At 52.6% G+C, this 12,203-nt stretch overlaps 1 protein-coding gene across 1 annotated transcript; it reads right to left on the bottom strand.

Moving 5' to 3' along the window:
* Positions 1–2,955: 2,955 nt before the first annotated feature.
* LOC138103974 (uncharacterized) lies at positions 2,956–9,633 on the bottom strand. Its single transcript, XM_069002650.1, has 6 exons — positions 8,637–9,633; positions 8,196–8,383; positions 6,440–6,560; positions 4,780–5,363; positions 4,074–4,187; positions 2,956–3,696 (listed from the first exon to the last, which is right to left on the bottom strand). Exons 1-4 carry the CDS (start codon positions 9,631–9,633, stop codon positions 5,353–5,355), a joined length of 1,317 nt encoding a protein of 438 aa, XP_068858751.1. The 3' UTR covers positions 2,956–3,696; positions 4,074–4,187; positions 4,780–5,352.
* Positions 9,634–12,203: the final 2,570 nt, after the last annotated feature.

The following is a 12,203-nucleotide window of genomic DNA, read 5'->3' as shown; positions in this document are numbered from 1 at the left end:
TTTACTGTAATGCAGCACTGCCGAAAAGTGATCCAAAAAAGGCTAAGTTAAGCACTCTACCATATCATTACTACAAAAGGTTGCCTCTAGTGATTAAGAGAGATACATCTCCAGATACCCTACTCCCTTCTCCTTCATCCAGATCCGCACATCAGCTGGGGGAAGCTGTCCCAGCAAAGCCCTGCAGAGCCACGGCTGGGAACGGGGACATCCTGCGGTGCCTCCACCTTTGCCGGCCACGAGGCTTCCGAGGGCGCTGTGAGAGTAGCCCGGCTTGGACAGTGCTGCAGGAGCATCTGACAGAACTTCTAGTGCAGGGAACCTGATTTCATTCTCCTCTTGGTTTTCTCCCCAAGCCTGCCCAGGCCTCAAGGAGGAAGCAAAGGAGTTGTCTTGGATCCTACACCCCCAGACAGGCCCAGGTGTGGCCAAAGGTAAATACCTGTTTCCCCAAGGAGGGGATACGTAGATCCTATTGCTAACAATACTTGATTAATGTGTGGCTACATAGATCCAATTGCTGCCTGTGTCCTTACAAAGTTGATGCCAAGGCAACAAGATCTTGCTTGAGCTCTGCAAAAACCTGTAGCTATGCAGAAAGAAGTAGGTAGTCTGTAACAGGGGATGTGCATGAAGCACTTGGAGAAATCAGCACATTTAGCAGAACAGGCTAACTGCAAAAGCTAACCACTGGCTATTTGAGCTGGCAATCTTAGAGAGCATGCACAGGGAACAGGGCTGAGAAGTTCAAGCCCGAGGAAGACTTACGAGCCTTCATCAGAAACGACCACCAGGAGGCTGATGACCACCTCATGCAGAAACCACACATGTGCTGCAAGGGCTTGCAAAACCATGGAATTAGAAAATGTGTTGCAATATGAAGGATAGGAAAGTACAATGTGCACATTAAGGAAAAAAGTAGAAAAGCTACTACTGGCTGAAGAATGGACAAGTGAGTTTGTGGTGGAGTTATCCCACTCACTCCCGCCGTTGAATAAACAAATACCTGCTCTGTAGGCCTTATACTATGGAGTACTGTTTTCTGGCCTAGTTTTTGGGCATCAGAGTGCACCAGTAGGGTTGAGTTGCTGAGCACGTGCACAGTTCCCTGCAGTGCCTCCTGTTCCTGGTAGCTGTACATGCCATTGTCTCCTCTGCAGAAGACACAGCCCAGGAAAACAAGGCAAAGTTCTTACCTACTTTTCTTTTCCCACAAGACTTGTTTGTTCCAATGTTTTCTGAGAGGACTGCATTTCCCTCTCCTCAGCTTTCTTATTTCTCATTCCACAAACTAAGAGAACTGAAGGAGTTTCAGGTGTGTGGGTGCCTCATCTTTCTTTCCCTCTAAAGGCTCTGCCTCCCGGAGCCCTGGTGACCTGCCAGTGCTTTGGCACGGGAGGCATTCATTCCCTAAACACGAGGGCAGTGACTTCAGCTGCAAAGCCTCTCATTGGAAGGGCATTGCTGTTACCCTGCAGGCTCCATGGGCACGGGGTTTGTGTGAGCAGGGCAATCACAGCCTGTGTCCTGGAAACAGATCCAGCAAAATGAGCAGATCCTGCTGTCTCCTGGTCCTGCTGATCCCAGCAGCAACTCCCCTGCGAGTTCCTTCAGGGAACTTCACTCAAAGGGCTTCCATCATTTCAGCGCTTGTGAGTGTGGAAGCTGTGGTGGGTGTGGGTTGGTCGGTGCGGCCCAGCCGGAGACGGCCGGCCGGAGACGAGAGATCTCTATAAGCAGATCTTTGGAGCACGCTGTTTATTGCAAAGGGCGTGGGTACAGGGGCACTGCTTAGAGCTGCCAGCTGCAGCTCCAAGCAGGCCCAAGGTGTAAGAGAGAGAGAGAGAGAGGGAGCAAGAGAGCTAAGGGCTAAGAGCTAAAAGCAAGAGAGTAAAGAGCAAGAGCTAAGAGCTGAGAGCTAAGAGAGCTAAGTAAAAGAGTTAAGAGCAAGAGAGCGAGGTCCTTGTTACAATACAATAAATCATCTTCTGTACTGAATATTCTCACTAGCCAATCTAATACAAGGTACAAATCCTATAGCATTTACATACAGCCTATAAGAGTTATTACATTACCATAGAGTGTTACATTTTAACTTCTAAAAACTACTCCTTGGACCCCTTCAGCTGAGCTAGTAGGGTCTGCTCTGACCCTTGGACCTGTCTGCAAGCAGAGCATATTGTTCAATCAAGAGGGGATCACCTTCAGTCGGCTATACCATTGTTTTCCAGTTGTTCAGTAACTAAGACTTTATATCTCACAGGTGGCTTTCATTTCGATGTGGCTTACAGTTTTCATATTCCCAAAATCTTTTGTCAGGCAATCATAAGGCTTTCCTGTTTCATCTTCCCCAACAGTGAGAACTTGTTCTCCAGCATCCTTCTGGATTTTGGAGCATTTCAGCACTTGGGTCAATGGCCCTTCCCTCATCCCTGCCCTGCAGCAGTTACAGTCACTGTTCCCTCACCCTGGCTCCAGACCCTTTGCCAAAGTGCTGCCAAAGGCAGCGCAGCTGGCTCAGGATCCCAGGTTGCTGCTGCTCTCCAGGATGACCTTCAGAGGGACACTTGGAGCGCTCCCTAAAGAGCTCCCGGTGGGACGGGGGTGGATTTCTCCTCCCCGGGTGGCTCCTGGCTGCAGTTCTACGCTCAGGGGAGTCCCGTTTGCTCAGCAGGCCTCTGCAGCGAGTCTGTAGCCAACGTGTGGCTCTGCTGCCAGCCCAAATGTGCCGTTCCCTTGCCCAGCCTGGCTGCAGCTGGGGGGATCTGCTGGGCACGGCTGGAGATTTTCATGGCCAAAATCCTCCAGCAGCATCCCGTTTACATCTGCCCAGTCCTTTGGACAGCACAAATCTACCCTTCTTTCAGTTGAAACACTGAATTTATTGCAGATTGTTACACTTGTACTGCTAATGTACAAATACACAAAAAGCAACTTCAGTTTAAAAATGACATTTATTTAAAATTGATACACCTGTGCTGCCAATATATCAACATACAAGTATCAGTTGAAGTTTAGAAAACTAATTTATTGTTACAATCATGCTATGTAAATATATAGAGATCAACTTCAGTTAAAAACATTACTTTCTTGACACCCTCTACAACCACTCACTATACACAAATATGAAGTTTAACAATGTAATTTATTACATACTACTATAACTGTACAGCCCATATACGAATACAGAACTATTGATATCCCTCCCTAAAGAATCCCAGACCCAGAATAAATAAAATTATAGAACTATACAACTCCATATATATATAAAAATACAAGTAAATACAGATATAACCATAACAATATAGATTTAATTATGTATTACATATATCATGACATCTAACATGAAAAATACATTCCATACATAACAAACCTATCTATAAACATACAACTATCAATGGACCAATAAAAAATCCATACAGGCCCAGCAACAGAACTATACAGCTGCACAACTGAACAAGTATGGAAATATGACTACAGATGTAATATAACAACATCCATACATATACACCTATACAAATATCAGTTTACACATGTAAAGATCCATATACTTCTAGCTCTCCCACTCCAACTGTAAACATCTAGAACTAGAACTAAATCAGGAGGAACTGCAGGCGCCGATGTTCCCAGGCTCTCCCTCTGTCGCTTCCTCCCGTGCAGAGCAGCTCTCCTGGACGGGGACAGCAGATGGGACATCTGGGAAGCAAAGGGAACACTGAGTCAGGATCGGGACGTTTCCCTTGGCAGCAGCTGCACTTCCATCAGGGAAGAGAAATCTCAGAGCCTCCCCAGGAGGCTTAGAAAGAAAAACCAGGCCCAGCGGGCCAGGCTGTGGCGAGCGCAGCCCCGGCGGGACCGTCCCGCAGCCCCGGCAGCGTGGCACAGCCGGCACCGCTCCCGGGCCCTGCCGGCACAGCTGCCTTGCCCAAGGACAGCCCCTGTGCCGCCCGGGGCAGCCGCGCTGAGCGGCCCCAGCACGGGCAGGGCCCGCTCCTGCCCAGCCGGCCAGTGCCCGCGGCCAAAGCCCACGCCAGCCTCACGCCCACCCTGCCTCAGCGGCCCTGGGGCCTCACCCAGGCTCTCGGGCGGCAGCAGCAGGTCCCCGTTCGCTGCTCTTGCTGGCGGCCTTCAGCTTCTCCCTGCTGCCTCCCGTCACTCTCCGGCTCTTCTCAACGACTTCACGGTAGCTGTGGCAAAAGTGGAGGCTTTGGAATTGGTTCCACAGCCTGGCAGAGTCACAGTCCCAGACCCCTCTGTGCTCCCTGCTGGCCCCCTCCATCCCCTCAGCCCTGCCATGCCCTCAGCAAACCCCCAGTCCTGCCAGTTCCTGCAGACCCTCAAATTTTTCTCACCCCCCCTCACTCCCTTCAGACCCATCGAGTCCCCTTAGACCCAGCACCCCCCTCAGCCTGTGCCACTTCCCTCACGGAACTTCTGCCCCTCAGTCCCACCATTCATTCCCCACTTTTCCCAATTCCCTCAGCCCCACTGGTCCCCTCAGCTCCCTCTAGAGCCCTCGGTTCCTGCCACCCTGCTCAGTCCTCCCAGTTCCCTCAGTCCTAATGCCTCCCTTAGTCTGTGCCACTTCCCTGTCCCCTCAGTCCCCATCATCCCCACCCAGCAGCTCCTCCACACCTCTCTGCTCCACCATCCCCTTCAGCTCTCCCAGTCCCTTCCATCCCGACCACTGCCCTCTGCTCCCCCACACCCCTCAGCCCCACCAGCACCTCAACATCACCGTCCCTTCAGTGTCACCTCTCCCCAGCCCCTCTGGCTCACCGCCCTCCAGCAGCTCCTCAGGGCACAGTGCCTGCGGCCACCGGCAGCTCCCACCGCTCCAGGGACACCGGGGCTGCAGCTGCTGCTCCGCCCGGCCCGGCCGCCAGCTCGGAGCCAGCACAGAAAGAGGGGACAGAGGGGGCACAGGGGCAAAAGCAAGAGGTGAGAGGAAGTAGAGTAGAGAAAGAGCTTAAAAAGCTGCCTATATTTATTCAAATATCAATCTATCTATCTAAAGTTCCATATAACTATAGCTATAGAAATATAACTATGCCCATTTATAACTATATACATATATAAATGTAACTGCACATCTTTAAATGCAAATGTACATCTATAAATACAACTACCTATATAAAAAACTACATACATCTACAACTACAAATATATATTTAACTACTCAGATCTGTAACTACAACTATACAGACATAGAAATACAACTACATAAATCTATAAATATAACTACATATCTATAAATGCAACTAGAGACAGAGGGATTGCACCTGCCTGATGGTCACAAGCCCTCCCTCTGTCTCTTTCTCCCATGCAGGACAGCCCTCTTGGAGAGGTCAATCAGATGGAATCTGGGAAGCAAAGGGAACACTCAATATCGGCCCTCATGCACGTTTCCCTTGGGCAGCAATTGTCCTTCATCAGGGACTGTAAAAGATGGCCTGAAAGGGCCATCACGTGGGAATTCACTTGGGAATTTGAAGGTTGCTCTTTAAAGAACAGGGATCCTTTCAAGTTTTCAAAACCTCCAAAGGTTTGAAGTATCCCAATAAAGTCTCAGCACACGCAGTGCAAATGGCACCCACGAGAGCTTGAAGCACAGACAGTCCCAGCTCCCACAAAGAAGCCCAGCCTTGTTCCTCCTCTGTGCTGACAGAGACACCTCAGTCCTCACTGAAATGGCTGAAGCTGACGGGTGCTGTGAGCTATGAACCAGCTCCATTACCTGGGACCTACAAACTGCCCTCTGCAGTGAGCAACAGCGGCTCCAACTCGACCATCAGCTCTGGCAGGAAGAGCTGGGAGGGAAAGAGCTCCCCACGAGGCCTGCAGGCTGCACCAGCTTGGCTAAGGAATGGATCCAAAGTGCTCCCTCTCTCCTCTTAGGTCCTGCTGATCTGGGGTCATTCAGGCTTTTCCTTTTGTGACCGGATTTGTGATTTTTCAATGGGTTGGCCTCTGATGTTCAGCTCCTTGTTTTTCTTGTGTCTCAGGACAGATACCAGCAGACTGGTACTACCTTCAGTCAGTGATTTGAGACCAAACGTTTGGACTCCCAGCCTGACTTTTTGCCCTTTTATTTCCCCTGTTCCTTCAAGAGTCCCTTGGCCCAGCCTCTACCCTGCAGCAAATTCATCCAAGGACTTCAGCGCAAAATTGGGACAGCCAGGTTGGTGACACAGCTCCCACAGGCTGGGTTTATTCACTGCTCTCTGGCCACAGCACAGCACTCGGTGTCAGTGCCTCTGGAGAAGCGTGGAGGGCAGGGCTCGGGGAGGCTGTGCCAGGGCAGGATTTGACCTAAAGGCACCAGGAAGCACCAACCCTGCAGACAAGAACTCAACTCTTCTCATCTCCCTTCCTGCCAGAGGCAGGCTCAGAGCAGCCGCCTCAGAGCTCTCTAAAGCAGTGGGGGCTCTCTCCTTACCAGGCTCCTCAGGCTCTGGGGAACTGTTCCCGCAGCTCTCGGTGCCCGGCAAAGCTCCCTCTGCTGCAGCCCTGTTCCCGGCCTCCCCTCCTGAAGACTCGGCAGCAACATTAGCATTCCCCTTGAAAGAGAACCAGAAAGAAAGAAACCCAAAGATCACTCACTGTTTTCTTGGAATGACTTCAGGGATACAACAACTCCACTCCCATCAGGAGGGAAACGCTGCCCACACGGTTCATGTGACAATTGTTTGAAACTCAGGATTCGTGTGGCCAAGGTGCAACTGAAGCTCTTACAAAATGACCTTGGAGGCAAACCATGAACTCAGCAAACCAGGAGACACCAAGGGAGGGGATGTGCCCTCACACCCTGAGCCTGGCTTTTCCCACCAGCTCTAAGAAATCAGCCAGCAGAAAGCCTGGGGCCCTCCTGCTTCCCAACACGGCCGTCGGCAGGGGCAGAGCTCGCTGCCAGCACTGCCCAGGGCTGGGTGCTGCAAAGCCACACTCAAAGCACACATTTCTGCCTGGCACTCTCACCACCCCCCACCCAGCCGCTCAGACCATCAACACAAGGCGGTGCTTTTTGAAGCCCTCTGCTGCTGCCCCATATGGATGATCCAGGCAAACACTTATGGACCTAGGGTATTTCCAGCATCAAATTTTCCAGTGCCAAAAGTCTGTAAATCTGGAGGGTACAAAAAAAAACCAACCCAAAAGACATGAAAAGCCAGACAACCAAGCTGTGCTTCCTAATTCCACTGAGGAAGGAAATGCCCAAGATTAAGCACCTGCAAGTTACCTTTAGACAGAAAGATATTCTCACTATGACCACTTCCAGAATATTCATCTCCTCTGCAACAGCCTGTCCATCAGAATCCTAAAGATTCTAAAGATGGTTCAGAGCCTGCAATGTTTCCTTTTATTAGGGAATAAAATGCCTTTGAAAACTGCTGTGTGAGAGTTTACAGAAGACATCACACTTGAGAATAACATATTGGTAAATCCAAAAAGCCCCACTCCCCTCCTTGAGTCTGCCCTTCCTCAACCAGAAATCTACTGCAAGCAATGGGGCTGCACATGAATAGAAAGAGAGACATTCTCTGGCCAACATGTAGAACAATCTGCAAAAAGGCCTGTGCCAACACAGACACTCCAGGCAAGTCTGGGAAGAGGCAAGAGTTAAGAGAAACGGGATTCCTAATCCCAACACTGCATCTGTCAAACAAAAGGAGCAGAAAGCTGCAGCTCCAGCCCATCCCCAAGCACGGCTCTGGCAGCGCCTGCACGCTCGGCACGGCTCACACAGCAGCAGCAGCAGCTGCAGCCCAGCCCTTGCTTTGCCTTGGCCTTCCCACCCAAAACAGGCAGAGCCCACGTCTGCTGCTGCTGTCAGGGAGGCACCTCTCGCATGCCCCTCCCTGCACGGGACCCTTTGCCTTCAGTGGCAATTCTCCCCACACTCTTCTCTTCTTTCCCATCAAACAGAGCCTCTTAGAACCTACAGAGCATCACCACAAAGGCCCCTGCACCGGGGATTCTTCCCAGCAAAAGGAGCACCCAAACGTGGCCACCACAGGCTCACACCTCTCATCCTCACTAAGGGGGGAGACTTTGTCATCCCTCTTCTTTTAGAAATCTTGCTTGATCAACAAGAATTCAATCACTAAATAATCATGAAATCAACTAAAGAAGCCTTTGCAGCAACGTTGAAAAGCTCTCAGCCCAGCCCCTTCATTCCCATCCAGTGGGGTTACCTGAGCAAAGGGAGACCTTTCAGCCACGGATCTCCTGATCTCCTGAATCATTTGCTCGACCTGAAGGCCCAGATCCGCTGAAGGCAATTCCTCTTGCCCAGGTGCATTCCGTGTCTCGCTGGAGGCCGTCGATGCTGCACAAGCAGCACTGCCAGCTGGAGCACTGGAGGCTGAACTGCCCGGTGTGGCTGCAGGAATCCAAACACATTGGTCAGGCTCCAGAATGTGGCTTTGGGATGCAGAGCTCTATTGCTGCCTTGCGGTAAACATCACAGGAAGCACACAGGAAAACCAGACAGAGATTCTTCTGGCTTTCCAGGTCCCCCTTCCTAGCAGGTTTGACAATTTCTGTCTGAGAATGACAGAGCGTTGTGGGGAAATACTTCAAACGGTCACTTTTCACGACCTTTGGGAAAAGCAAAGGGAGAACTCTTTTCCTACCTGATGGCTTGCAGGCTGGGGACTGCTGCTCCGTTTGGAGCTGCTGGAAGCTGCACGGCGGGATCCTGAGCAGCTCCCGCCCGGCCGGAGGCGGCCGCTCCGTGTGGAGCTGCTGGAAAGCCCAGGGCGGGAGCCCGGCCGGCGGCGGCTGCAGCCCGTACAGCTCCTGGAGGCGGCTCAGCCCCTCCCGCCTGACCGGCAGCAGCGGCTCCCCGTAGAGCCCGAGGAGCTCGCAGGGCGGGATCCTGAGCACCTCCCGCTCGGCAGGCAGCGGCCGCTCCCCGTACAGCTCCTGGAAGCGGCTGGGCCCGTCCCGCCGGGCCGGCTGCGGCCGGTCCCTGTGGAGGAGGTGGAAGCCACAGGGCGGGCGCCGGGCCAGGAGCGGCCGCTCCCTGGGGGGCTGCTGGAAGCGGCTGGGCCGCCGGCTGCGCAGCTCCCGCCCGTCCGGCAGCGTCCGCTCCCTGTGCAGGAGCAAGAAGCCGCTGGGAGGCCGCCCCGCCGGCAGCGGCGGCCGCTCCCGAGGCAGCGGCTGGAAACGCCCGCGCCCCTCCGGCCCCGCCGGCCGCGGCCGCTGCCGGGGGCGCTGCTGGGAGCCCCAGGGCGAGCGCCTGCGGTGCTTGTTGGCCGTGCTCCGGCGCCTGATGCGCAGCAGGAGGTGGGCGCGGTCGCGGCGAAACCAGGGGTTGCTGTAGTGGAGGCACGCCCCGGCATCGCCCGGCACAGCCGCGCCAGCCCGGCCCGGCACCTTGTAGAAGCCGTAGCGGTTCAGCTGGCGCACGATGCTGCGGAACCGCGTGGCTCTGAAGGTGCGCGGGGCCGGCCCCCGGACGCCGGCCGGGCTGAGCAGCTCCTGCTCAAAGAGGGCGCGGTCGATGAGCAGCCCCTGGCCCTGGCTGTCCCAGCGCACGGAGCGGACGCGGGGGCTGTTCGCCAGACGCCACAGCTTGGCGGGGAAGGTGCGGGCGTCGAGCCCGGCGGGCAGCGGCAGCTCGGCCATCGCGCCTGTCGCCCACTGGCGCCGCAACGGCCGCAGCGCAACGGCCGCGGCTGCACCGGCGGCGCGCGGCCTGAGGGGGGCGCTGCGCTCGGCCCCGCGCGGGAACGAGCGGCACAAAGCCGGGGCTGCGGGCACAGCGCGGGCGGGGCGGCTCCCGGGGCGCTGCCCGGGCGCGGCACGGACCGGAGCGGCACGGCATGGCACAGCACGGGAAGCCCCTGGCGAGAGCACTGGGAGCAGCGGCGGGCTCTGTCCCCACGCTGTGCCGTGCCTGGATTTATTCAAAAGAATCAACTCCACAGCAAGGTAAAGGTTACACAGCAAGGTGTAAAGTAAAGCACACCTTCATTGGCCAAGCTGGGAGCACGCTGGGGTAAACTCCTCCATATGCGTGTCCGACGTGATTATCTTACCGAGGTTTTTTATACGTTTACAAATTTGTCATTCTACGTTTACAAGTTCGTTGTTATACGTGTACAAGTTTGTCATCCGCCCTTGCTTTGGTCACTAGCTATCTAGAGTTACAGTCCTAGTGGGTCCTGCATGATTTGGGGTTTCCTTATCTTAGGGTTACAAACACAGCACACTATTCTTAATACATTTATTCTGTCTATTTTGCTAATACACACTTAATTCTACTGTTACACACTTTGTTACTATATTAGTTCCACTTCATGTATAACTGTGTATTGATTATATCCCTACTTTCTTGTTCCATTTCTCCACCCTTTGTGCCCCTTCCTCTGTGTGTCATTAAAACGGCAGTTAGCGTGCGTCTTCCTCCTTATCGCTCAGCCCACAGGGACTCAGCCCCTGTTCTGCAGACAAGCGGAGAGCCAAACCCATTAGCTCGCGTTCCTTTCCCTTATCGTCCTAGTCCGCTCGGGTCTGTTTTTTCAAGAGCAGTTAGCGTTAGGTACATCATTTCCTATTCACTGATCATCATAGCCCCTTTCCAGGGCCAGGCTCCTTGTCTTGCAAAAGCAGTTGCAGTCGAGCAGAGCACCCAACACCCAACTTTTCCTAATCTACACTTTATACTAAAGCACCTATGTTAAAAGAATTCTATATTTCATATGTTAAAGGAGTCCTGTGTTTAAAGGAGTCCTGTGTATCAAGTCCCCCCATTCTTTTTGTATCTTTTGCAAATTCTTTTGCAGTTGTGATGTTGTCCACACTTGGGATGCTAAGGTCCATATTTTACACCACATCCATATTTTTAAAGCCGTGAGGGCTATGGTTGTTAGTGACAAAATTAAAAGTGGGTGGATTAAGAAATTAAAGAGCTGGGTCATTGTGGATGATTGAGTCCATCCGAGAAAAATGTCCCACCAATAGTATTCTGTGGAAACCATGTTTTTACTAGAAAATGGACATATCGTGAACCAGCCATAAAATAGAAGAACCAGAGCACGTAAGACAGAAGGACTTGAGCATGTACACAGGGGAAAAAGTCCATGGGAAGGTTGTGAGAAAGGAACAAGTAGCATTGGGGAGGATGTGAAGGAGGAACAAGCAAAGGAAGAAAAGGATAATAAAATGCAAACTGAAGGACAGTCGTGACATACACAACAGATGATGTGACACACATACAAGAACCAATCATAAAGCATCAAGTAGCGTGTGAAAATAGGCCTTAAGCAGTAATAATTATGCAGGATCACATGTAGGGAAAGCAAGAATTGTATATTAGGGACAGTAGTTCATCAATAAAATGGCTTCTGCTTGATTCCCATTGAATTGTGTAGAGTCCATTGTTTCTCTCCGCAGATGGTGATGCCAGACATGATACTTCAAAAGGAGGGGAGGATACACCCCGATGGAGAAGACCAGCTGGAGCTTCTGGCACAGCTGGACTGTGAGTCAGGGGAGCAAAGAGCTCCAGGATTTATCAAAGTACGTCGCGACAGGACACCCTGGAGGTGAGCAGCTGGTGTGGCTATGGGACAGAAAGTTTCTGCAGAAGAAGGGGCCATAGTCAGGTTACGGTTAAAAATCCTTTCTACGAGAGGGTGAAATATGAGGAGCCCACATTGAGATGGTTGTTGCTATGGTGCCGGCAAAACGGCTCTGCACCTGAGCCAAGTACGGCTTTTGATGCAGAACCTTGGAAGGGAGTGGATGACCCCCTGTGGGATGCGGTTAGCAATGGGGATAAGGAAGCCCGTTCTTTGTCTACAGCGTGGAAATTAGTTTGTGTGACCTTGCAAGATATGAAAGCGGAGTAGGCAGCTGCTGATGGGGCCACACAGGCATTTGCGGCAGCCCCAATAGCCTGCCCTGCTCTCACGGCTTTTGAACCTCCCTTACCGTATCCAAGTGCCCCTGAGGAGCTACCTGCTGTGCCTACAGCCCCAACACAATCTGAGCCACCTCCGGCGGCTCCTATGGAAGTTGACACTGAGTATCCACCTCTGCCACCTACCCCTCCATGGGGAGACTTCTCTTTTCCACCTCCACCACCTACTGTTGTTCCCGCACTGCCGCCGGCTGCAGCAGACTGGGGTCTCAAGAGACTTCGGAAGATAGAGGAGCAGGGGAGTGCATGGCTGGCAATAGAACAGCAATAA

Source organism: Aphelocoma coerulescens (assembly GCF_041296385.1).
Source record: "Aphelocoma coerulescens isolate FSJ_1873_10779 chromosome Z unlocalized genomic scaffold, UR_Acoe_1.0 ChrZ_unloc_scaf_3, whole genome shotgun sequence".
Taxonomy (NCBI): Eukaryota; Metazoa; Chordata; class Aves; order Passeriformes; family Corvidae; genus Aphelocoma; species Aphelocoma coerulescens.
This window is presented reverse-complemented; position numbering and strand designations above follow the sequence as displayed.

Bases quoted from the DNA above. Each gene is read 5' to 3' on its own strand.
- LOC138103974 (XM_069002650.1), bottom strand. From the start codon at position 9,633: ATGGCCGAGCTGCCGCTGCCCGCCGGGCTCGACGCCCGCACCTTCCCC. The intron at 8,384-8,636 runs GTAGGAAAAGAG...GGATTCCTGCAG, and splicing joins CCCAGCCTGCAAGCCATCAG to CCACACCGGGCAGTTCAGCC. The intron at 6,561-8,195 runs GTAACCCCACTG...TTCTCTTTCAAG, and splicing joins AAAGGTCTCCCTTTGCTCAG to GGGAATGCTAATGTTGCTGC.